The 23,896-nt window shown below is 51.6% G+C and overlaps 1 protein-coding gene across 1 annotated transcript in view; it reads left to right on the top strand.

The window, feature by feature from the left end:
• The first annotated feature begins 1,041 nt into the window (after window positions 1–1,041).
• Window positions 1,042–23,896, top strand: part of LOC125448035 (rab11 family-interacting protein 1-like) — a 36,668-nt gene continuing 13,813 nt past the window's right edge. Inside the window, 5 exon segments of the mRNA XM_059643877.1 lie at window positions 1,042–1,111; window positions 3,363–3,763; window positions 19,906–20,330; window positions 21,754–22,237; window positions 22,239–22,424. Of these exon segments, the coding sequence (XP_059499860.1) occupies window positions 3,414–3,763; window positions 19,906–20,330; window positions 21,754–22,237; window positions 22,239–22,424 (1,445 nt within the window). The 5' untranslated portion in view covers window positions 1,042–1,111; window positions 3,363–3,413.

The raw sequence follows: 23,896 nt of genomic DNA, 5'->3' as shown, positions 1-23,896 counted from the left end.
GATAGGCCGAATGGCCTGCTTCCACACTGTAGGGATTCTCTGAAAGGTCTATTCTATTAAATCTGTTTTGCCATTCGATCATGGCTGATATGTTTCCCAACCCCATTCTCATGCCTTCTCCCCACAACCCTAGTCACAAATATTTGACTTCCCCTCCCTAGCCTGTGCAGCAATGAGTTCCACAGATTCGGCACTCTCCAGCTAGAGAAATTCCTCCTCATCTCACTTCTGAGGGGTGGTCCCTTTGGCCTGAGGCTGTGCTATCGGGTCCCACAAGTGGAACCATCTTCTCCTCAACCAGGATTCTCAGTTTTCTCTATGCTTCAGTCAGATCCCCTCTCTCATCCTTCTAGACTCCAGGGGCAACGGACCCAGAGCCCTCAACCTTCTCCAGAGTGCTACTCAGTGTTGTCCTCAGAGCCACTCGACGGGCTGAACGGCCCATTCCCTCCCACAAGGACCAACCCTCCGCCATTCCCAGTCACCTCAACCTGGTTGCTATGGAGCTGATAACCCCGCCCCCCCACCTCACCTGACACAAACAGGTGAGGTGAGGTGGGCGGGGTGAAGTACGTCAGCTGCTTGCCGCCCCGCTGGCCCGACGAGCCAATGAAAGACTCGCAACCACGGCGCGGAGAGAGTGGCAGGCGGCGGGACCACTGAGGAGAGAGGAGAGGCGGGACAGCGCGCGGTGAGTGGCAGGCATGTGGAGCAATCCGACCCGTCAGGAGGCGGGACTCGGCGCGCGGTGGGTGCTATCGGGGAGAGACGGGCGTGAGGGGTGAGTGGCAGGCGGCTGGGCCAGTGAGGACGGAAGGGGGAAGCGGGACTCACTGCGCGGTGAGCGTCGGGCGGCGGGGGCGGGGGAGGTGAAGGGGGCGGGACTGAGCAGGTGAGTGGCAGATAGAGTGACCAGTGAGAAGGGAGGAGGGGCAGGATTTACTGCGGAGTTTGGGTGTTGATTGGCTAGAGGGCGCGCGCAGGGGGCGGGGCCTGACGGCCGGTCCCACCTCCTTGTGAAGTCAAGTGTATTCAATGTAGCGAGTGCAGACCAAAAGTAGCCAAGCTGTTGGAGAGTAACAATCGGTGGGGAGTGGTATTAAGTACTCAGGTGAGTCTTTAACTCTTACACACATAAATACGTACGGAACAAAATAATTGGATTTTAAAAAATCTTATATTTTAAAAGTTATTTTTTTAAGAAGCTGACGGGCCACCAGCCGAAAGTCGAGCGTTCTGCGCTTTACCGCAGGACTTGGAAAGTCTCCAGTTCACCACAACTCAAATCGGATTAGAAGAAAACAGTTCTCTCGCCTCATTCTGGCAATTTCGTTCTGTTTTTATTTTTTTTGAAAAGAAATTATTTTAACAACACACCCCTTCCCGTCTACCGGTTTCGTCTTTCGCTTCCAGCTTTGCTTTGGCTGTTGATTCCGAACCTTGTTTATCTCGGATTTCGACAGCGCAGATGAAGGCCCTTCGGCCCGTCGCGTCGGTGCTGGTCAACAGTAAGCGCCCGAACTGTTTCCCCTCTTTATACGGGGAACATAACCAAGACCCGTCCCATCCTACCCCCGACACTGCTCCCATCAGACACTCCCTGGGCAAGGACAAGTAGCCCCGGGGTGGAGCACGGAGCAAAGCCCACTCTGCTGTTTTGAAACAGCAAATAACTTTTAACTTTGTAAGACAAAAATTTAAATAATTCCAATCCCCATTTCCCAGCCCCAAAGCCTTGGTACGGTGAGTGCCCATGTATATCTTTCTTCAATGCGATGAGGGCTTCTGCGTCTCCCACCCTTAACAGGCAGTGAGTTCCAGATTCTCCTCCAGCTTCTGTTTCCTCGCATCCCCCTCTCAACCTCCTACCCCTTCCCTCAAATATGTTCCCATTTCCCATCGTTGGGAAAATGTTTATTCCCATCTACCCGTATCTATACCCCTCATAAATTTCTAGAATTACTTCCCGTGACACCTGGATCTGTTTTGTCATCCCAGTTTGAATGGCAAATATTTGGATTTTATTAATGTTTTTGTCTCAGCTAATTAATTTTTTTTTGGCTTTCTCTCAACTACTTAATTTTGTGTTTTTCTGAAATCTGAGTTGATTTGGCTCAGCTCTGTTATTTTTGTATCTGCTTTTTTTTGGTCACCTTTATTCATGGAAAATGCTGGAAAAGCACTGGCAGCGTCTGTAGAGTGGGAGACAGTTAAAATTCAGAGTCCAGTATCTTCTGTGTATGGCCATGTTTCCCTCTTTCCCGGATGCTGCCCTAGAAACAGAGAAGAAGGCCTTTCAGCCCATCGAGTTGATGTGTTCTTCCAGCACATTCTGTTTGTGTTTCGGATTTCCAGCATCTGCATCTAGTTCTGCCTTTTTTTTAAAAAAAATTTATTGATGTCAACTAATTCTAAACTTCTGTCTGTAATATTGTTTTCTTTCTGGGCCAAATTCCAAATTCCTTTCTGCCTTATAAACATGGTGAATAAAATACGAAAATATATGTATGATAGTTTCAAATTGTTTTGGGCTGGAGGGGATCTCAAATACTTAAGAGTCACACAGCACAGAAACAGACCCTTCAGTCCAACTAGTCCAAGCTGACCATGTTCCCAAACTGACTGTTCCTGGTCCATTATCCCTCCTACTTTTCTTATTCATGTACTTATCCAAATGTCTTTGAAATGTTGTAACTGTGCCTGTATTCACCAATTCCTCTGGCAGTTCATTCCAGTCAGGACCGACGCTGTGTGTTTAAAACAACAAGTTGCCCATCGTGTCCTTTTTAAAAACTTCCTCCGCTCACCTTAAAAATACGGCAAACAAAAACTGAACAAACTGTGGATGCTGGAAGTCAGAAACAAAAACAGAGGTTGCTGGAAAAGCTCAGCGGGTCTGGCGGCATCAGTGGAGAGAAAGCAAAACTAGCGTTTCGTAAGAACCTAAGAAATAGATGCAAGACATCGGCAGTCTGGCGCCCCGGAGCCTGCTCTGTCATTCAATATGATCCACTTGCCGACCCGCTCGCCATGATCCCGAATACCTTCACGGTTCAAAAATCGCTGTCGGTCTTTGGCTCAAAAGCAGTCGATGAGGTTAACTCTGATTTCTCTCCACGGATGCTGCCAGACCTGCTGAGCTTTTGCAGCAATTTCTGTTTCTGTTACGACATGTGCCGCTTGGTTTTGAACTCCCACTGCGCCCCCCCCCCTCCCCACCCCCCCACAAAACCCTCGGGAACAGAGACATCTGTGACCCGCGTGATTTTATAAACCTCTCCCGCGAGGTCACGTTCGAAAGAGTTTTTTTTGCTTTGCAATTCTAACATTTCTTCTGTCTTCATTTTTTTTCTGTGATGCAGTGGTGGGGGTGAGAAGGTTTCGCAGCGTCTGTTGCTCGGGGCAGTGCCAGCATGTCTTTGCTGGCGCAGAGCCAGCAGTGGTACCCGACCCATGTCAAGGTGGTGGTGATCCGGGCTCGGGGCCTGCGGACCAAGGGCAAGGATGGCACCAATGACGCCTACGCCATCATGCAGCTGGGTAAGGAGCAGTACTCCAGCTCGGTGGCGGAGAAGACCACCGCCCCCCAGTGGCGGGAGGAGGCGGAGTTCGAGATGCCCCCGCTGCAGCCGGGCCGGGCCGACAAGAGCACCCTGCGCCTCACCGTCATGCATCGGGCGCTGGTGGGGCTGGACAAGTTCCTGGGCCAGGCAGCCATCAGCCTGAGCGAGCTGTATGCAAAGAAAACCCGGAGCAAGGTCGGGTGAGTGGCTGGCTCTCCTGTCTCGCCGGGGTTGGGGGGAGTGTGAGTTCTGTGCCGAGGTTTTTGGCGGGGGGGGGGCGGCGGTGGGGAGCAGTGGGAGTAAACCTCCCCGCGGTGCCGGCTTGAGGTGGGTGTGGTGGCCAAAACTCTGCCAGTGCTTGGCCTGTAAATGCCCTGGAGCTGGACGTCATGCATTTCTAGCTGTGGCTCCTGTGTTTGAGAGATTTGGTGGGTGGGGGAGAAGAAGGGCGTGTTAGTGTTGGACAGGGCTGGTGTTCTCCAATGTTTAGAATTATGGAACCTCTACTGTGTGCAAGCATTTGCATTTGGCCCTTCGAGTCTAACTGACCCTCCAAAGAACATCCCACCCAGACCCACTGCATTGATAGATTTATTGTCATGTGTACCTAAGTACAGTGAAAAGCTTTGTTTGCGAGCAGAACAGACAGATCACAGTAAGCAAGGATGTACATCTCAAAACGACTTAGGCAGAGGTGCAGGTTACTTTGCACGGGGCATGCACTAAGCGAGATCATGTTAGCAAGACCACTCGTTGTTTGTGGCTGGACAGTTCATTCATCAGTCTAATAACAGCAGGGAAGAAGCTGTTCCAGAACCTGTCTGTGTGTGTGTGTGTTCAGGCTTCTGTATCTTCTGCCTGATGGAAGAGGTTGTAGGAGATCATTACCAGGGCGTGATGGGTTTTTGATGCAGGGAGCCATGTAAATGGAGGCCATGGAGGGAAGATTGCCTTCTCTGAAGGTCTGGGCTATGCACACCATCTTCTGTAGTCTCTTCACGGTCCTGGGCAGAACAGTTGCCATACCAGGCTGTTACGCACCCAGACACAGCACTTTCAATGGTGTACTTGTAGAAGTTGGTGTGGATGCCTGTCACCCTGCATTTCCCATGGCCAACCCACCGAGCCTGCATGTTCCTGGACACTGCAGGCAATTTAGCACAGCCAATCTACCCTAGCCTGCGGGAGGAAACCGGAGTACCTGGGGGAAACCCACATAGACGTGGGGAGAATGTGTAAACTGACACAGATGGTCGCCTGAAGGTAGAATCGAACCCGGGTCCCTAAGAGTCAGAGATGATCATGTTGAAGCAGATACAACGCTTACAAGTTTTGATGAGTTAGATGCTGCCTTCCCCTTAGCTGGCCAAGTCCAGAACCAGGGAGCACAGTCTCAGGATGAGGGGATCAGTCATTTCAGACTGAAACAAGGAGAAATTTTGCCACTCAAAAGCTGGGCAGTCTTTGGAATTCTGAGGAAGGTCCACTCAGCCTGATAACATAAAGTCTGATCTCTACGCACAGATGCTGCTAGACCTGCTGAGCTTTTCCAGCTGTTTCTGATTTACAATGTCTACAGTTCTTTTGGGTTTATTCACTATTCTGTACCTTTTAGAGGGCTTTGGAGGTGCAGTAACAGAATATGTTCAAGTCAGAAATTGACAGATTTCTAGGTATTAAATTTAAAAAAGGTACGTTTTCGCGCAGAGGGTGGATCGTGCATGTATGGAGCGAGCTGCCAGAGGAAGTGGTGGAGGCATGTACAATGAGAACATTTTGGAGGATATGGATAGGAAGGGTTTAGAAGGGTTTAGACCAAATGCAGGCAGTTCAGTTTAGAAACAGGCAAGGGCCTGTTTCCATGCTGTATGGTATAGGGAAGAGTGGCAACAGGTAGAGATTGAACACCAATCCCAATCTAATTGAATAATAGAATGGGTCTGAAGGGCTGCATGGTCTACTCTCTTGCCTGCTTGCTGCGTTCCTATTCTAAGTGGGTAGGAAGTTATGAATATGTTTGAATTTGCTGGTGGACTCCCTCACCTGGAGTGTGATTCCTTGACTTGTGCCACCTTTCAGTGCATGCGGTATAAATGATCCCATCCTCCAACTGGTCCATGTTGTCGGGACAGAACGCTTTGTGTAGAATTCTCTTTTTTTCTGTTCCTTCATGAAATGTGGGGGTCGCTGGCTGGGCCCGGCATTTATTGCCCCATTCCGCTCCTCGCCCCCCCCCCCCCCCCCCCCCAAAGAAAGTGTTGGTGATCTCCCTTCTTCAACCGCTGCAGTCCCGTGTGGTGTGGGGACCCCCACACGGTGCCATTAGGGAGGGAGTCCCAGGATTCTGACCCAGCGACGCTGAAGGAACGGCCGATATATTCCCCAAGTCAGGGATGGTGAGGGGCTCGGAGGTTGAACTTGCAGGTGGTGGGGGGTGTTCCCGTGTACCTCCTGCCCCTTGTCCTTCTGGATGGGAATGACGGTGGGTTTGGCAGGAGCGTTGGTGAGCTGTGAGGTCAGTGGAATGTACGTTCTGATGTTGCCAAGTGGTCAGTGAGCGCGCAGGGAGCAGTCATCGTCCTGTCAGATACCCCATACAGAGTGCGACTCCTAACGTTTGCAGGTTCAGCCACATGGTCCTTGTTTTGATGTGGTGAGAGCCGGTTGGATCATGTCTGGAGAAAACCCTGCGGTGCCATGCGATCTGGTCGATCTTCGCACATCTCTCACAAAGAGACAGGGGAGAAACAACACCAGTCTGAGCAGTTTTTCTCTACCTGGGATTAGGTGAAATGGAAGCATTTAATCTCTTTGACCTTACCGTTGAGGTTTGGAACACTTCTTCTGCCCCATGTTCGCAAAAGATGATCACCAGTGTGGCCTTTGAGGCAGTAAAAATGCACTGAACACAGGAAGTTGCAGCAAACTGCATGTGCGTGGTTATTTTTAGGAATGCTTTGGTCAGCTCTGGTCCCTTGCCTTGCGGAAGGGCTGCAGTGTTTGATGTTTGACCTATTTATGTTTTATTTTTGTTGGAACAGGGAACCTTTGCTTGGGGCTGGTAATGTGAGATTCACAGCCAGTGATGCCGAGCTGGCCTGGGGTGGGAGATGGCACTGCCTGAAGATTTGTAGAGGATTCCGTGCTGATGAAGTGTGTGCCCCATGATATTAAACTAAATTTTATGCTCCAGTTAAATTTGGAGGAGGAGCAGGCCAGTTCAGCTCCTCGAGCCTGCTGTGACATTCTAGATCAGGTGTCTTATGACTAATGTCCTCTCACCTCACGCACACGCATTTGTCCTTGAGAAGAGGGTGGGGGGAGGTTGCTCCAGGAGTCCCAGGATTCTGACCTAGCGACACTGAAGGAACGGCCGATATATTTCCAAAGTCGGAGATGGTGAGGGGCTCGGAGGGGGAACTCGCAGGGGGTGGTGTTCCCATGCACCTGCTGCCCCTTGTCCTTCTGGATGGGGCTGAACATTGGGTCATTATTAGCGAAAATCTGACCTTCCCGATGGAGGGTGGGTCATTGCAGCAGCTTAAGATGGTTGGGGCCTCGGACACTACCCTGAGGAACTCCTGCAGAGATGTCCTGGAGCTGAGATAACTGACCTCCCTGTTCTGACTCCAACCTCCTGATTTCCATTGGCTACAATTCTGGTAGGATTCCTTGGAGGCACTTTTTTTCTCCTTTACTTATTCACGGGATGAGGGCATCGCTGGCCTGGCAGCATTTATTGCCCATCCCTGATTTCCCAGAGGGCAGTTCAGAGTCAACCACATTGCTGTGGGTCTGGAGTCACATGTCAACCAGACCAGGTAAGGATGGCAGTTTTCTCCCCTAAAGGACATTAGTGAACCAGATGGGATTTTCAGACAGTCAACAATGGATTCATGGCCATCATTAGATTCTTAATTCCAGATATTTTTATTGATTTCAAATTCTACCGTCTGCCATGGTGGGATTCAAACCTGGGTCCCCAGAATGTTATCTGGGTCTCTGGATTAATAGTCCAGCAATAATACCACTTGGCCCTTTCCTCCTTGATTTCAAGCGCTTTAGAACTGGGGGGTGCTGAAAAAGGTGAATCAAGAACCACTGGTTACGGCCCAAGTGTATGGGGAAGCCCCTCGGGACTGAGATGAGGATGAATTTCTTTACTCTGAGGGTGGGCAGCTGTGATGTTCCCTACCCCAGGAATGCAGTGGCGTTCCAATCATTGCAGAGATTAATAGCTTTGTAAATTTTAAAGACATCGAGGCGAAGTTGCCAAGGAAGTAGCATTGAGATCGGCCCCCGGTCCTGTTAAATTTTGCAGCCTTCAGCTCAACAGAATTCACTCCCACCTGGAGTGGGTGTCAGGGATGGGACATGGTGACAAGCTGTGAATATCGATTGTCTGTGTTTCTTGGGGTGCGGGGGGTGGCATTTCCCACAACACTTCCAGCCACAGGGAGGCAGCTTTTGCATCCCTTCAAACCAGGGTGGTGGTGGGGGGTAGTTTAAGAACAACTCAGGGGGAAGTAGTTGGATGCGCATTGATAGTTCTAGCCAGTTGCATTTTTCTGTGTGTTCCACAAGGTCTCCGCAATCCCTGATAGCAGGCTGGGCTGCCTGCTTTTGTTGTGGAAACGCAGTGTGCTGGATATAAGTGTGTGTTTGCTGGTCGATTGTAAACAGGAACCTCCCCGAAAGGCAAACAGAGCCTGGAGTTTATAATTAACACCACGTTTGCAATGAGCAGTGTGGACGTGGCTGACGTAATGCTTCTTTGTGGGCTGCAGAATGAACTCTTCTCCAAGGCTTTTCAGCTTCTGCTTGAGGAGCAGTGACCCAACGTCGGTGTCGATCATAGTCCTAGCACCCAGTGTACCACTCCTCAAGGTCACACCAGACTAAAGTGAGAGTAGTTAGTGCTTTTTTAAGGTAGTGAAACAGCCCAAGGTTCTTGACAGGAACATCTCAAAACTTGACTTGGAGCCTCCTAAGGACATACAAGTTCACCCCCACACCAGTGCTCAGTCGCATAGCGTGTTCCACCAAAGAAACGCACCAAGGTTCCTTCGCCAGTACGTTCCACGATCTATCTAGAAGGTCACGGGCAACAGATAGGTGGGAGCACTTCCTGCTTCAAGCCAATGGCCATCCTGAATTGGAGACCACTTCCCTCCTCCTTCCAGTCAGTCGTTTGCCAGCGATTCTGGTTCGTGTTGAAATCTCTGCTTCAACGTCATGGGTCAGCGCTCACTGCCTTCGGGATCCCCAAAGCCTGTCCCACCATCGGCAAGGCATAAGTCAGGAGGGCGATGGAATACCCCCCACTTGCCCCGGATGGGGGCAGCTCCAGCAACACTCGAAGCTCAACACCATCCAGGGGAAAAGCAGCACCCCCCCCGCTCGATTGGCCCCACGTCTACAAACATCCCACTTGACCCCTCCACCACCAATGCTCAGTCACAACAGTGTGTACCGTCTACAAGATGGACTGCAGCGACTCACCGAGGCCCCTCAGGCAGCACCTTCCAAACCCACCACCCACTTCCATCCAGAAGGACAAGGGGCAGCAGGTACATGGGAACACGTCTCCCTGCGGATTCACCCTCCGAGCCCCTCACCGTCCCCGACTTGGGAAATATATCGGCTGTTCTTTGTGGGTCATAATCCTGGAACAGGATGGATGTAGCTGCTCGATGTTCCATCTGCCGTTGTCGTGAGAACAGTCAAAAATCAGTAATGGAGGGGCTGAAGGTTTGGATTTTCAGCACTGCAACAGATTTTTGCTAAGTCTGTTTCAAGTAAGCTGCTGGAAGTTTCTAATGTTGTTAAACAGAGGAAATAGAAGCGGGATTTGGCCTTCTGGGGCCTACTCCAACATTCACAATGAGCATGGTGATCATCCAGCTCGGTAACCTGTTCCTGCCTTCCCCTATGTCCTTTCACCCCTTTAACAGCAAGTGCTATATCCAATTCATTCTCCTAAAATTGTACAATTAATTAAACAAGTAAACATTCATGGGATGAGGGCATCGCCCAGCCTAGCCAGCATTTAGTGCCCATCCCTAATTGCCCAGAGGGTAGTTAAGAGTCTCCCACATTGCTGTGGGTCTGGAGTCACATGTAGACCAGACCAGGTAAGGATGGCAGTTTCCTTCCCTAAAGGGCATTGGTGAACCAGATGGGTTTTTTTTCCAACAATTGCCTCTGGATTCATGATCATCATTAGATGGTTAATTCCAGATATTTCATTGAATTCAAATCCACCATCTGCCGCAGCGGGATTCGAACCCAGGCCCCCAGAACATGATCTGGGTCTCTGGATTGACAGGCCAGCGATTAATACCGCTAGGCTAACGCTTCAAATGGCCTCCGCTGTCTTCTGTGTCAGAGAATTCCACAGGTTCACCGCTGTCTCAAGCAAGATGTTTCTTCTCCTTCCTCAGTCTGAAGATGACCTCGTGCATCCGTAGAAGATGACCCCTGGTTCTGGATTAGGGTAGAGGTGTGAACCATGTTGGAGTTGGTGGGATAAGGCTGGGAAGTGAGACCCTTTGATGAGGCTTGCAATAAGCATGAAGCAGTCTCTCCTAAGCCTCAGTCCGAGATGGTGGGCATGGAGCTCTCTCTGCAGCAGGGTGGAGGGGAGAAACAGTGGTGTATCCTAGGATGAGGGAAGAGGTGGATAGGAGGAGGATTGCTGGTCGGCATTGACTAGATGGGCAGAGTGGCCTGTTTCCGGATGTGAGTGATCTCCACAGAATGATCCATCACCCTACAGTCAAACTGAAACGAAGGGTGCGTAACCACAAGTTTTGTATTTTTGTGAAAGATTTAAAGGTCACCAGTTGAGGAATGAGTTGTAATTCAGTTTTGCAGCACTCTGTTCGCTTCCTTCGCTGAGTGACCTGTCTTGTTTTTTTTTACTGATCCAGAATACCTTTTTGTCCCTGGCCAGGTAGACCATGCTGGAAAAACAAACCATTGTGAGCATCCTGGGACAGGTATAGAGGGGACGGGTTTGGGGGCCAGGATCTGCTGTTGTAAACCTGCCCGAGCCTGAGCCCCTCTTCCACACAGCTGACTCGTAAGAATTCTTCCCGAATGTTGTAATGAGTAATGAAAGCGTTGCATGTGCTTTGTCAGGGTACTGGCCCTGTGCCGCAGCAATCTGCTGTTCGTGTGTTTTTTTTTGTGTCTCTCCCTCCCTCTCTCTCTCCCTCTCTCGCACAGTGGAAAACTGTGCGAAGGCCTTGCTGTATAAACAAATACGAGGGCCCCACACAGGCGTCTCGCATACCAAACAACACATGTAATAAAACGCAGCTCACTTTGTTCTGCTGTTCTGCACACCGATCCAGATCAGCACCTAGGGGAAGGGACTGACCCTGTACTGAATACTAAGGAGCAACAAGAAAGTGTGTCTGTCTGTGTGTGTATATGTGTACGTACACACTGTCACTCTCTCAGGTGTGCACGCTGGCAGCGCCTTCCAGCTGACATCTTGCACTCCCTCCTTCAGCGCAGGGCTGCATTCGTACTGTTCGCTGTGACTGGGATTTTCCAGATTCTGGGATCCTCTGATTCGGTCTTCAGCTGTCTCGGCTCCCCTTTCTAATGCCCTCCTCCAAAAGGCAAACCCTTCTCTTCCCTGTTAGTCCTGGTTTCGGCTTGGTGTCTAGTCTCGGTGCCTTAGCCTCTGGGTGTTGTCCGTTGCTGGTTTCGTTAAACTCCCACTTGTGGGAGAGTTACACATCCAGGTTACTTTGCCCGGTGCTCACACGCGCCTTGAGATGTGAGCAGTGTTGCCTCCGTTTGCATTGGAGGGGGCAGTACAGAAAGATAGAGCGACCTCTCATCACTGAAATACCATCTCTGGGTGACGTCAATGGCTACTGTGTCCCTGAACGTGAAGAGCTGCCGATCCTGTTTCAAAAGTATGTGCCTTTGTATTTAAGAAACAAAAACAGAAATGTGCTTTTGGGCCTGTTAGGTCCGCACTGCCTTACGAGGCTCACGCCTCTCTTCACCCTTCACTCCCCAAAGCCTGCCCCACCATTGACAAAGCACAAGTCAGGAGGGTGATGGAATGCCCCCCACTTGCCCTGGATGGGGGCAGCTTCCAACAACACTCAACACCATCCAGGGACAGAGCAGCCCCCCACCCCCGCCGCTCAATTGGCCCCACATCCACAAACATCCCACTACCAGCACCCCCCCCCCCGCCCCCCCCGAGGCTCAGTCACAGCAGTGTATACCATCTACATGATGCACTGCAGCGACTTACCAAGACCTCTCAGGCAGGACCTTCCAAACCCACGACCCACTACCCACTTCCATCCAGAAGGACAAGGGGCAGCAGGTACATGGGAACACCTCCACCACCGTTTCCTCCACCCCCCCCCCCCCACCCCCCCCCCCCCCGGCAAGCTCATCCTCTGAGCACCTCACCGTCCCCGACTTGGGAAATACATCAACGATTCCTTCAGTGTAACTGGGTCAGAATCCTGGGATTCCCTTCCTGAGGGCACCACGTCAGGGTCCCTACACCACACGGGACTGCAGCGGCTTACCCCCACCTTCTCTAGGGGGGCAACTAGGGATGGGCAAGAAATGCTGGGCCCAGCCAGTGCCGCCCACATCCAACAAATGAATTAATTTTCAAGTCCCGAAAAATCTACCTCCTTCGTCTTTTGAAGACTTCCAGTGATCTGGCCTCCATAATTCTGAGGTAAGGGGTCCCTGGCGGTGCTTACCCTCTGGGAGAAGAAATTTCACTACATTCTAAGTTTTAAATGAGCGACTCCCTATTCTCCAGATCTTTGGTCTCCTCCTGTTTTATTTCAAGAGCTGGGAAGCCTGAGGAGACGCTAGAGTTTCCTTGTGCTGGTCTTGTCTCAGCAAAAAAGTGTGTTGTCTGTTCCCTTTCTCCCACACCCCCCCCCCCCCCCCCACTCCAAACTACTGACTCCTGTACCAGGTAGATGTAAAGGACCCCTGTGTGTGTGTGTCCCCCTTTTCTTGAAAAGGGATCCCCCGCCCCCGGGGAGAGTGGTATGTGCCTTCCGCTTAATGTCTGCGGCACAGGGGTTCACCCGTACCATTAAAAACCGAAAGAACTGCAGATGCTGTAAATCGGGACTAAGAACAGAAGTTGCTGCAAAAGCTCAGCAGGCCAAGCGGGCATCTCTGGAGCGAGAGAAATAAAATCAGAGTTTCGGGCCTGGTGAGGCCTCTTCAGAGCTTTTTTTGGTTCTGTTCACCCGTGCGATATTGGTTTATGTTTGCGGCAGAGGGGAGATAGGCTGAGAGACAGCGTCAGTACCTCCGTTGTTGGGATGAGACAGGTTACATGCGAACACGAGAGCTAGTTGCGACCTTCCTTTGTTTAGGAACCACCTGCTGTTTACCCTGCGCCCCCCCCCCCCGGCCAAGCTTGGTTTGTCACATGGGCAGAGTGCATTCCTCCAAAGATTGCTTGCTGATGAAACACCGTCGGACCTGGGTCACGAGCAGGCAGAGGGGTGTTGGTGATGGCCAGTGTGTACTGAACACTGAGACCAAGCCCTCGGAAGAAGAGCTAGAGGTGTTCTCCACTGAGCACCACCGTCTCTCGGCACACCTCTACCCAGACCGGGGTGGGGGGGGAGGTGGCACAGTCGTTCCCTTCATTACCTCTTGCTGTTTGGGTGTGTAGGAGACTATCCTGGGGACCAGAAATGACACACAGAGACAGAATGTTTCAGGTGTGTGGTTTGGTTTCCGGAATCCATCTGTTGGCAGTCTTTATTATTTTTAAAATCATTCTCTCAAATTCGCTCAGGCCATGGGTGTCGTTGGCAAGATCAGCATTTATTGCCCCCCCCCCCACCCCTTGAGAAGGTGGGGGTGAGCCACTGCAGTCCCGTGTGGTGTAGGGACCCCCACACGGTGCCCTCAGGGAGGGAGTCCCAGGATTCTGACCCAGTGATGCTGTAGGAACGGCCGATATATTTCCCAAGTCGGGGACGGTGAGGGGCTCGGAGGGTGAGCTTGCGGGGGGGTGGGGGGTGTTCCCATGTACCTGCTGCCCCTTGTCCTTCTGGATGGAAGTGGGTGGTGGGTTTGGAAGGTGCTGCCTGAGGGCCCTCGGTGAGTCACTGCAGGGCACCTTGTAGACGGTACACACTGCTGCGACTAAGCGTCAGTGGAGGGGAGTCGGAGTGGGACGTTTGTGGATGTGGGGCCGATCGAACGGGGGTGGGCTGCTTTGTCCCTGGATGGTGTTGAGCTTCTCGAGTGTCGTTGGAGCTGCCCCCATCCGGGGCAAGTGGGGGGGTATCCCATCTCCCTCCTGACTTGTCGATGGTGGGACAGGGTTCGGGGGGGGGGGGTGCGGAGAGTCAGGAGGGGAGCTACCCGCTGCAGGATTCCCAGCCTCTGACCCGCTCCTGTAGCCGCTGTGTTTCTGTGGGGCTGGTCCTGTTCAGTTTGTGGTCAGTGGTAACCCCCAGGATGTTGGTAGTGAGGGATTCGGTGATGATACCACCATTGGTTACTACAGATTTGGTTTTGGCTATGAATCTGATGTTTACTCACACAAAAATAATAAATTTAAAAGTATATCTCAGTTTGAGGTTAGGGGACGGGTCAACCACAATTGATCTGAATGTTGGTACAGGTTAGAGGAGTTGAATGGCCTCTATCCATTCCTGTGATCAGGTTGTGAGCTGAATAGTTTGTGTGATTATAATCTCTTGGCGATGAAGTGGTATTTTGTTTACAGCTCCACCTCTGTGCTTCAGTTTCTGTGGAGCCGAGTTAACAAAGGAGAGTTTGTGATCTGCTGATAACTGAACCTGGTCTGAAATGTGAGAATTGCCTGGAATGTGCAGCAGGAAATGCAGACTCCACCCCAAGGCAAGGGTGTGCATTCTAGGCACCACCTTTCGAGAGGTGGGTGTGGGTTGGGGATTGCTGGCGAGGGAGAGAGAGAGCGAGGCAGGGGGCACGGGGAGATTTGCTGCAAGTTTGTGCCTCGCACCCTGGTAATGTGAGACACTCGGTCCCTTCTCGAAAGCAGAAGGATAAGATAGCCACGGTATTGTAAGAGAGCTAACATTTCACCTGCAGGGACCTCGGTCTGTCTGTCAGTGTATGCAGTCGTTGGCCTCGATGAGTTGGCAGCTTGTTCCCAGCTTCACTCCTGTAAACTGTGGTACATTTTCATTTTGAGGATTGACATTGTGGAATGCGACTCTCCATTCTGATTTCTCAACAGCAGTGTCAATTTCCTTCCCCCAATCGTTTGATGCCAGTTCTGCCATCTTGGAGAAAGTAGGCAGGTACCCTTGACTGGAGGAGAACACCCCTCTTGAGCAGAACCCAGTGAACGTTACTGTGGAGATTTGATGTCTTTTGCGCTCTGTGTCGCGCTGTGTCACTCTGTCTCTGCCCTCGCTACTTATGTATTACAGTCGCTGGGCAGCTCAGAGCTTTTCCAATCTTTTCAGCCCACCCTCACCAGGACAAAATAAGAGAATTCCACATTTTCAGACTCCCGCAACAATTTAACCAGCATAGGATGTAGGCTGCTTGACAGCTGACCTCCGGCTGAAGTATTAAATCAACCATTTCACACATTGTGCCTTTGGAATTGGAGTCATAGAGTCACACAGCACGGAAACAGACCCTTCGGTCCATCCAGTCCGTGCTGACCACAATCCCAAACTAATCTAGTTCCACCTGCCTGCCCCCGGCCCATATCCCCCCAAACCTTTCCTATCCATGTACTTATCCAAATGACTTTTATATGTTATAACTGTACCCCGTCCACCGCTTCCTCTGGAAGCTCATTCTACATGCAGACCGCTCTCTGTGTGTAAAAAATAACAGTTGTTCCCCAGGTCCTTTTTAAATCTTCCTCCTCTCGCCTTAAAAATATGTGCCCTAGTCTTAAAATCCCCCCAGCCTTGAGAAAAGACATCTACCATTCACCTTATCAGTATCCCTCGTGATTTTATAAACCTCTATAAGGTCCTACGCTCCAGTGAAAATAAAATCCCAGCCTACCCCTATATCTCAAACTCTCCATTCCCAGCAACATCCTGGTAAATCTCTTCTGAACCCTTTCCAGTTTAATAATATCCTTTGTGTAAGTGGGCAGGGACCAGAACGGGACACAGTGCTCCAGAAGAGGCCTCACCGATGTCCTGTACAACCTCAACCGTTTCTTGTGTGGATGTGGGGCAGCATTAATTACCCAGTTTAAGAGCCAGCCACATTGCTGTGGGTCTGGAGTCACATGTAGGCCAGTCCAGGTAAGGACCGTTCCCTGAAGGGCATTAGTGAACCCGATGGGTTTTTCCAACAATTGGCAATGGATTCATGGTCATCATTTAGACTCTTGATTCCAGATTTTTTAAAATTGAATTCGGATTCCACCACCTACCCTGCCAGGATTCGAACCTGGGTCCCCAGGGCATTACCCGAGTCTCTGGATTACCAGTCTCGTGATAATATCACTGGGCCAGGGCTCCCCCTGCTGTTTGTCCTGAGTCATGGAGAGTAACAAACTTCAGCAACTTGGTCCCCACTTCTCCTGGAATTTTTGTATCCTCTTAATTCTTCATTCCCTTTGCCAATTTTGTTTTAAAAAAGGCGTGCCGTTGTGCAGTTGCTCTGTGATGGCGAGTTCCGCGTTTACACCACTCACGAGGTAGAGAGAGTTAATGACAAATGCCAGGTCACATACTGTCCTGTTCGGCAGCTTTGATCACCATCGCTGAGGAGTGTTGGCCTCTTGATCCAAAGAAGGAAATTAGGGGAGGTGGAGGCCTACTGCTGCGATTGCCAGACTGCTGACGTTCTGAGGAAGGGTCGCCGGACCCGCAATGTTAACTCTGTTTCCTCCTTCACAGATGCTGCCAGATCTGCTGAGCTTTTCCAGCAACTTTGTTTTTGTGATGCAGCAGAGACCCAAGTAATGTTCTGGGGACCTGGGTTTGAATCCTGCCGCAGCAAATGGTGAAAATTTGAATTTGAGATGGCTGTGCAGATTTGTCGGACAGACCCATCTGATGCACAGATGTCTTTCAGCGACCGAAGTTGCCATCCTTACCTGGTCAGTTTATGCGTGACTCCAGACCCACAGCAGCGTGGTTGACTCTCAACAGCCCTCTGGGCAAATAGGGACAAGCAATAAACACCACTTTTACCAGTGATACCCACACCCCTGGATGAATTTAAAGAAAACGTCTTGCCCTGGAGAGACAGTGCAATGAAGGTTCACTGGACTGGTTACTAGAAAATTGAATTCTGCCATGGAGTTAGAAAAGAATGAGGTGCAGTGAACTCTGCTGTATCTTTTCAACCAAGGGAGGGAGCAAACAGTGTTGGAGGAATTCCTGACCCATCACAGTATCAGATCCTGAGATTCCTAAGGTTTTGGAGTAGATCTGTAGCTTGGGTTGTGGGTGCTCAGGTTGGTTGGCTCGCTAAGATGGTTTGTATTTCCACAGATGTTTCGGTACTGTGCTTGGTAACATCCTCAGTGCAGCCTCTGATGAAGCGTCAGTGTGTTTTCCCGCCTGGTTTTTAAACTCTGGGGTCCATTCCAATGGATTGCCTCACTTCTGGGTTTCCTCCGTAGTGGAATGTATATGGGGTCGAGTTCAATGTGTTTATTAATAACATGCTTCGTGGAGTGCCATGCTTGCAGGAATTCTTGTGCTTGTCTCTGCCTAGCCTGTCCCAGGATCTTGGTGTTGTCCCAGTTGAAGTCATAGGTCTCTTTGTCCACGTGGATTGAGATGAGTGCGTGTGGCCGTGTCTTTTGGTGCCAGTTGGTGTTCACGTATTCTTATTGTTAGTTTCCTTCTTGTTTGTCCGACGTTTCTCACATTCTCTGCAGGGCATCTTGTAGATGACGTTGGTCCTGTCCATTGGGGAGTGGGTCTTTAGTTCGGGTGAGCACTTGTCATAGAGTTGATGTGGGCTTGTGTGCCACTCTGATGCCCAGCAGTCATAGGAGTCTTGTGGTGAGTTCGGAGGTATCCCTGATGTAGGGTAGTGTGTTGGGGGCGTGTAGAATCTTTCTGATATTGTTCCTGTAGGCATCTCCTGACCCAGTTCTTTGGATATCCATTATCCTTGAACACTTGGAAGAGGTATTCCTCCTCCTCTTGGCATAGTTCCATGTTGCTGAAGTGTGTTGTTGCCCTTTTTTAAATAGTGTTGGCACGCAGCTTCGTTTGTGAGTGCTAGGATGGTTAGTGTTGGAGTTCAATGCCTGGTCTGTGTGTGTGTGTGGCTTTTAGGAGTGCACCGAAAACGGCTTTCTACAAAACCTTGTCGAGGCGTGTACCTCCAAGGCTTGGTTCCTCTGTAAACCTACTCAATTATAGATGCTGTCCATAACATGGCATGCGTTTTCTCCCTCCCGCTACCCGTCCCGCTCCCGCTTCCTCTCCCCGTCTCTCTCCCTCCCTCCTTCTCTCCCTCTCTCGCACGTTCATTGGGTAGCACTCGAGCTCTGAATCCTGAGGTTGCTGGTTTGAATCCTGGCGGAGCAGTGCCGTGGGCTCACTGCACTGGGATAGGCGGTTAGGGTAGGTGGAATGGCTCTTCATGCCTGCTGTCCCATTCAATAAGATTGCTGAGTTTCAACCTCCACTCTACCTTCCTTCAAAGATAATCTTTCATCCCCTTAAATATTTACAGATTCTGCATCTATATTAGTGTTTGAGGACAGGAATTCCAAAAATGCAACCATCTGAGAGAAAATAAATGTTTCCTCGTTTCTGTAATAAATGGGCACCCCGTTTATTTTTAAACAGCGACCCCTAATTCCACAAGAGGCCAAATTCAAGAGGAAAGTATACTGTAAATGGTAGGACCCTTAGGAGCGCTGATGCACAGCGGGATTTTGGGGCGGATGTCCCTAGCCCCCTGTAAGTGACAACACGAGCGGATAAGGTGGGAAAGGAGGTGTACAGCAAGTCGAGGGGAGATGTGAAAGGAATCTTTCGAATTGCGAGGGGCACGGCTTGTCAGAGTCTCTTCCCCAGAGTAGAAACGTCAAACACTAGGGAGCAAAGGTTTCGGGTGAGCCGGGGGGAGAGGTTTATAGGAGATGTGCGAGGCAAGTGTTTTTTAACACAGAGGGTGATAGGTGCCTGAAACAAGCTGCCAGAAGGGGACGGTAGAAGCAGGATACAATAGGAAGAGGCAACTTGACAGACGCGTGGACGGGCGGGGACTAGAGAGATATGGACCAGGTGCAGGCAGATGGGATTAGTTGAGAATGGCATCATGGTTAGCACAGACATGGTGGGCCGAAGGGCATGTTCTGGTGCTGTACAGCTCTGTCCTCCAAGAGGGAGCATCCTTTTCCATTCCAACCTCAGGATCTTGTTTGTTCAGTCACCTCTGATTTCTCTGAATTCCCAAGGATATGGCCCAGGCTTTCCTCATGAGGCGATCTGCCCATAGTGGAGACAGCAAGAACTGCCGAGGCTGGAGTCTGAGGTAACACAGTGTGGAGCTACAGGAACGCAGCAGGCCAGGCAGCTTCAGAGGAGCAGGAAAGCTGACGGTCCGGTTTGGGACCCTTCTCCGGAAATGGGGGAGTGGGAAGGGGGCTCTGAAATAAACAGAGAAAGAGGAGGGGTGGGGCTGGCGAAAGTGGGTGGGGAATTGGTCGGTGTGTAGGGTGGGGCTGATAGGTGTGAACAGGTTGTGTCAGGTCGAGGAGGAGGGTATGAGAGGGAGGGTTGGACGTGGGGGTGAGGCCTGGGGGCGGGGAGATTTTATAACTGATGAATTCTATGTTGAAGCCTCCGGGCTGTCAGCCCCTGAGGTGGAATGTGAGATATAGCTCTTCCAGTTTGTGTGCGGCGTCATTGTGGCTCTCAGTCATTGCGTTGTACAGCAGGGAAACCAACCCTTTGGCCCACTACATCTGTGCTGTCCAGGTTTCCCTAGCTAAACCAGCCCCATTTGCTAGTTTTGTCCCTCTAAACCTTTCCTAATTCACGTACCGATCCAAATGTCTTCTCACGTGCCCTGACAGCGTCTGTATCTGCATCCTCCTGTTTTGTTTGCTCCCCTAGAGATCTGCCCACGTGCAACACTTGCACAGGTACGCGGATGGGAAGGGTTTAGGGGGGATGTGGGCCAAGCGGAGACAAATGGGACTTTGGGAAAGCTGGTCAGCACGGGAGATTCGGGCCGAAGGGTCTGTCTCTGCGCCGCGTGATCCCGTAACCGTGGGCGATTGTTTTATTTGTTTTCCATCCTGGGTGGGGGGGGTGCGCTGGTTCGTTCTGACGGGTTTCTCTCTGTCTGCGTGCCCTCTCCCGTCCAGGTGGTACAGACTCCACTCCAAAACCGGGAAGGTGGACAAGGAGAGGGGCGAGATCGAGGCGGACATCCAGTTTGTGCGCAACAACATGACGGCCAGCATGTTCGACCTGTCGGCCAAGGACAAGTCCCGGTCCGCCCTGGGGAAACTGAAGGACAGGCTCAAGGGAAAGAAGAGAGACGGCTTCTCGGACTCTGCGTCCGCCATTGTGCCCAGCCTTGGCGCCGTCGGGGACAGCGACGAGGAGGACGAAGAGGCGGCCAGGGCTGCCACCACCTCCAGGCTCAGGAAGCTCCTGCCCAAGTCGACCCTGCAGCGCACCTCTCTCTCCCAGTCCATGTCCGTCATCCCCACCGCCCCATCCTCGCCACCTGGCAACGCCAGCCCTGGGGGCTTCACGGAGATACGCCTGGACGACTCGGCGGGAGGTGCGTTGGCGTGGTGCCTTTTCTTGTTTCGCTTTTACAGTGGAAAATAATTTGCTGCTTGGCCGGAGATGTCAGGCGGTTCCTGGAGGCGAGGTGGGGGAAAGGGTGTGAGGGTGCAGTGTGCTGGATTTTTTCTTTAAAACCTTTATTTTTTTTTAGAAATCTTGCCCCCTTTCTGTTATCAAGCGTTGGCAGGGCACAGTGGGTGGACAGAGCTGGGTATGAGTTTGGTGAAGGGAGATGGGGGGCAGCAGGGATTCAGATGACCAGAGGTCGACAGAATGTTAACTGAGGTTTGGCGGGTGGCGTTTAATTCAGATAAATGAGGTGAGGTGTTGCTTTTAAACCAGGGCAGGGCTTGCACACAGTCAATGGTAAGGACCTGGGGAGTGCATTGGGGTGCACATACACAGCTCCTTACTGGAGCTGCAGGCAGACAGAGTGGTGAAGGTGATATTTGGCACACTTGCCTTCATCAGCCAGGTCAGTAAGTATAGAAGCTTGGATATCATGCGGCTGTACAGGATCTCGGTGAGAGATAGTAGGAACTGCAAGTGCTGGAGAGTCTGAGATAACAAGGTGTAGAGCTGGATGAACACAGCAGGCTGAGCAGCATCAGAGGAGCAGGAAAGCTGATGTTTTGGGTCTGGACCCTTCTTCAGAAATAGGGGAGGGGAAGGGGACTCTGAAATAAATAGAGTGGGGGGGGAGTGCAAGGCGATGATGGAAGGTGGATAGAGGAGCAGATAGGTGGAGAGGAGACGGACAGGTCAAGGAGGCGGGGATGGAGCCAGTAAAGGTGATTGTAGGAGGGGAGTTAAGATGGGGGTTGGACAGTTGAGGAAACATGGACAGGTCAAGAAGGCAGGGGTGAGGCTGGTAGGTAGGAGGTGGGGGTGGAGGTTGGTCAGCGAGGTGGGAGGAGCAGAGAGGTGGGAGAGAAGACGGACAGGTCAAGGAGGCAGGGACGAGCTGGGCTGGTTTTGCGATGCAGTGGGGGAGGGGGTGATTTTGAAGCTTGTGAAATCCACATTGACACCATTGGGCTGCAGGGTTCCCAAGCGGAGTATGAGTTGCTGTTTCTGCAACCTTCGGGTGGCATCGCTGTGGCACAGCAGGAGGCCCAGGATGGACATGTCATCTAAAGAATGGGAGGGATATTGGTGAGGTTGCATTTGGAGGACTGCGTACAGTTCTGGCCACTGCGGGTGTTGGGTTCATTTTCCATCACTGGCTAAGGTGGTCATGAAGAACTCTCCTCCTCTAAGACATAGTGAGCCTTGGGTGAAAGCACAACATTACCCTCCACTGAGTTAACCAGAATGTGGCCATCTCCCACAGCCTTTTGGTTGTGTTCTGTTACTGAGAAGGGATTAAATCTTGTCCTTTTTTTTTCCTGTTGTTGTTGAACATTGTTCTGCAGAGGAGAGTTCAGGCAAGGGCTTGCAGGTCCCCACGATTGTGAGCCACAAGCGGGCGGCCAGCACCGACAACACGCAACTGGACCTGGCGTTGCCCGGGAACCCGAGGAAGGAGCCTCTGTCACTCTTCGGGGGTCTGAGGCCCAAGAGCGACCCTGTGTCCCAGTCCAACCTCTGCATCAACGGCTCCCACGTCTACACGGAGGAGCCAAGCCAGGCTGTGCCGTCCAAGCCAAGGCCCGAGCCCCGGAGCCGCTTCTACGCCCCGTCCCCCGAAGAGGACCCGAGGCCGGAGACCCCTCCCCGGGCCACAGCTGACACCCCAGGCCCTGCCTCGGCTGAGAGAGGCGTGGGCAGCCCGGACCCCGGCGTCGGGAGGGCAGGCCCCCGCTCCCGAGGAGCGCGTGCAGTCGCTGAACCCCTTCGAGGCCAACGAAGAAGAAGAGGAGCAGGTGGGCAGCGGGGAGGCGATGCCAGAGGAGCCCAGGCCCCAGGCCAAGAAGGAGGAGGCCGGCAGAGGGGGCCTGATGTCCCTCTTCCCCAAGAAAACGGAGGCCCCCAAAGCCCTCGAGGGGAAGGAGCTCCGCAGGACCTCAGAGGAGGGCCGGGGGGAGGTGAAGAAGCCAGCGAGCACCTCGGTGTGGGCAAACAGGATGGCGGCCATCAAACCCAAGTAAGCTTTGCCAATTTGGGGGCGAATATTGATGCCCATTTCCCGCCCAGTCCAAGGGCCCGGCAATAGTCGGAATTTAATCCTCCTGCGGTTCGCATCTTGGTTATTTGTATTCTCGTGATCTCAAGCTCCATCCACCTACCCCTTTCTGCTGTTGGGCGGTTTGGGATGGGGGTGGAGCGGTGGGCTGGTCGATGGAGCACAACGGAAGGCACCCTCCCAGTGTCAGGTTGGGGGGAGTGGAGGAGTGGTTCACTAAGTTGCCTCCTTGGAGCAGTGAAAACAGAATCCCTTCCCATCATATCCATGAACTGTATCTGAACTGCTCCTGGTGCCCTCCCATCCTTTCTCCCACCCCAAGGAGACCACAGCTGTCCTAAGTTCCTGTGAAGATGTGACAAGATGTCCCTTCTCTTTAATGACCTCACCCCACCTCTTGATGAAGGATAATATTCCATTAGCCTTCCTAGCCACTTGCCGCAGCTGCCCACAATGTACGAGTCACGTACATGTCAACCACATTCCTCCGCGTCTCAGTCCTCTCTCTCCCTCTCTCTCCGCTCTTCTCACTTCTCTCTCTCATCTGTATCTCTCTCTCTCTCTCTCTCTCTCTCTCTCTCTCTCTCTCTCTCTCTCTCTCTCTCTCTCTCTCTCTCTCTCTCTCCCCTCTTTTCTCTCTCTAATTCGCCATGCCGCCTGGGATTGACAGAACAAAACCACCCCAGTTCCTGCTCTGGGGGTAGTGCAAGATGCTATTTAGTGGTTTTTCTTCCTTTTCCCTCCCATTCCCTTCGTTCTGATCCCCTGCACTTTTGTTTGTCCCCTTGAGGCAGGGACGCTCCTGGGAGAAGCAGGCTACACTCTGATGAGTTTTCTGTCCTCTCTCTCTCTCTTTCCATCTCTCTCTCTCTCTTTCCATCTCTCTCTCTCTCTTTCCATCTCTCTCTCTCTCTTTCCATCTCTCTCTCTCTCTCTCTTTCCATCTCTCTCTCTCTCTCTCTTTCCATCTCTCTCTCTCTCTTTCCATCTCTCTCTCTCTTTCCATCTCTCTCTCTCTCTCTCTCTCTCTCTCTCTCTCTCTCTCTCTCTCTCTCTCTCTTTCCATCTCTCTCTCTCTCTCTTTCCATCTCTCTCTCTCTTTCCATCTCTCTCTCTCTTTCCATCTCTCTCTCTTTCCATCTCTCTCTCTCTTTCCATCTCTCTCTCTTTCCATCTCTCTCTCTTTCCATCTCTCTCTCTCTTTCCATCTCTCTCTCTCTCTTTCCATCTCTCTCTCTCTCTTTCCATCTCTCTCTCTCTCTCTTTCCATCTCTCTCTCTCTTTCCATCTCTCTCTCTCTTTCCATCTCTCTCTCTCTTTCCATCTCTCTCTCTTTCCATCTCTCTCTCTTTCCATCTCTCTCTCTTTCCATCTCTCTCTCTCTCTTTTCCATCTCTCTCTCTCTCTCTCTCTCTTCCATCTCTCTCTCTCTT

This window comes from Stegostoma tigrinum, unplaced genomic scaffold (assembly GCF_030684315.1).
Source record: "Stegostoma tigrinum isolate sSteTig4 unplaced genomic scaffold, sSteTig4.hap1 scaffold_307, whole genome shotgun sequence".
NCBI lineage: Eukaryota > Metazoa > Chordata > Chondrichthyes > Orectolobiformes > Stegostomatidae > Stegostoma > Stegostoma tigrinum.
Note: the sequence above shows the minus strand (reverse complement) of the source record. Positions and strands in the feature narration are given on the sequence as shown.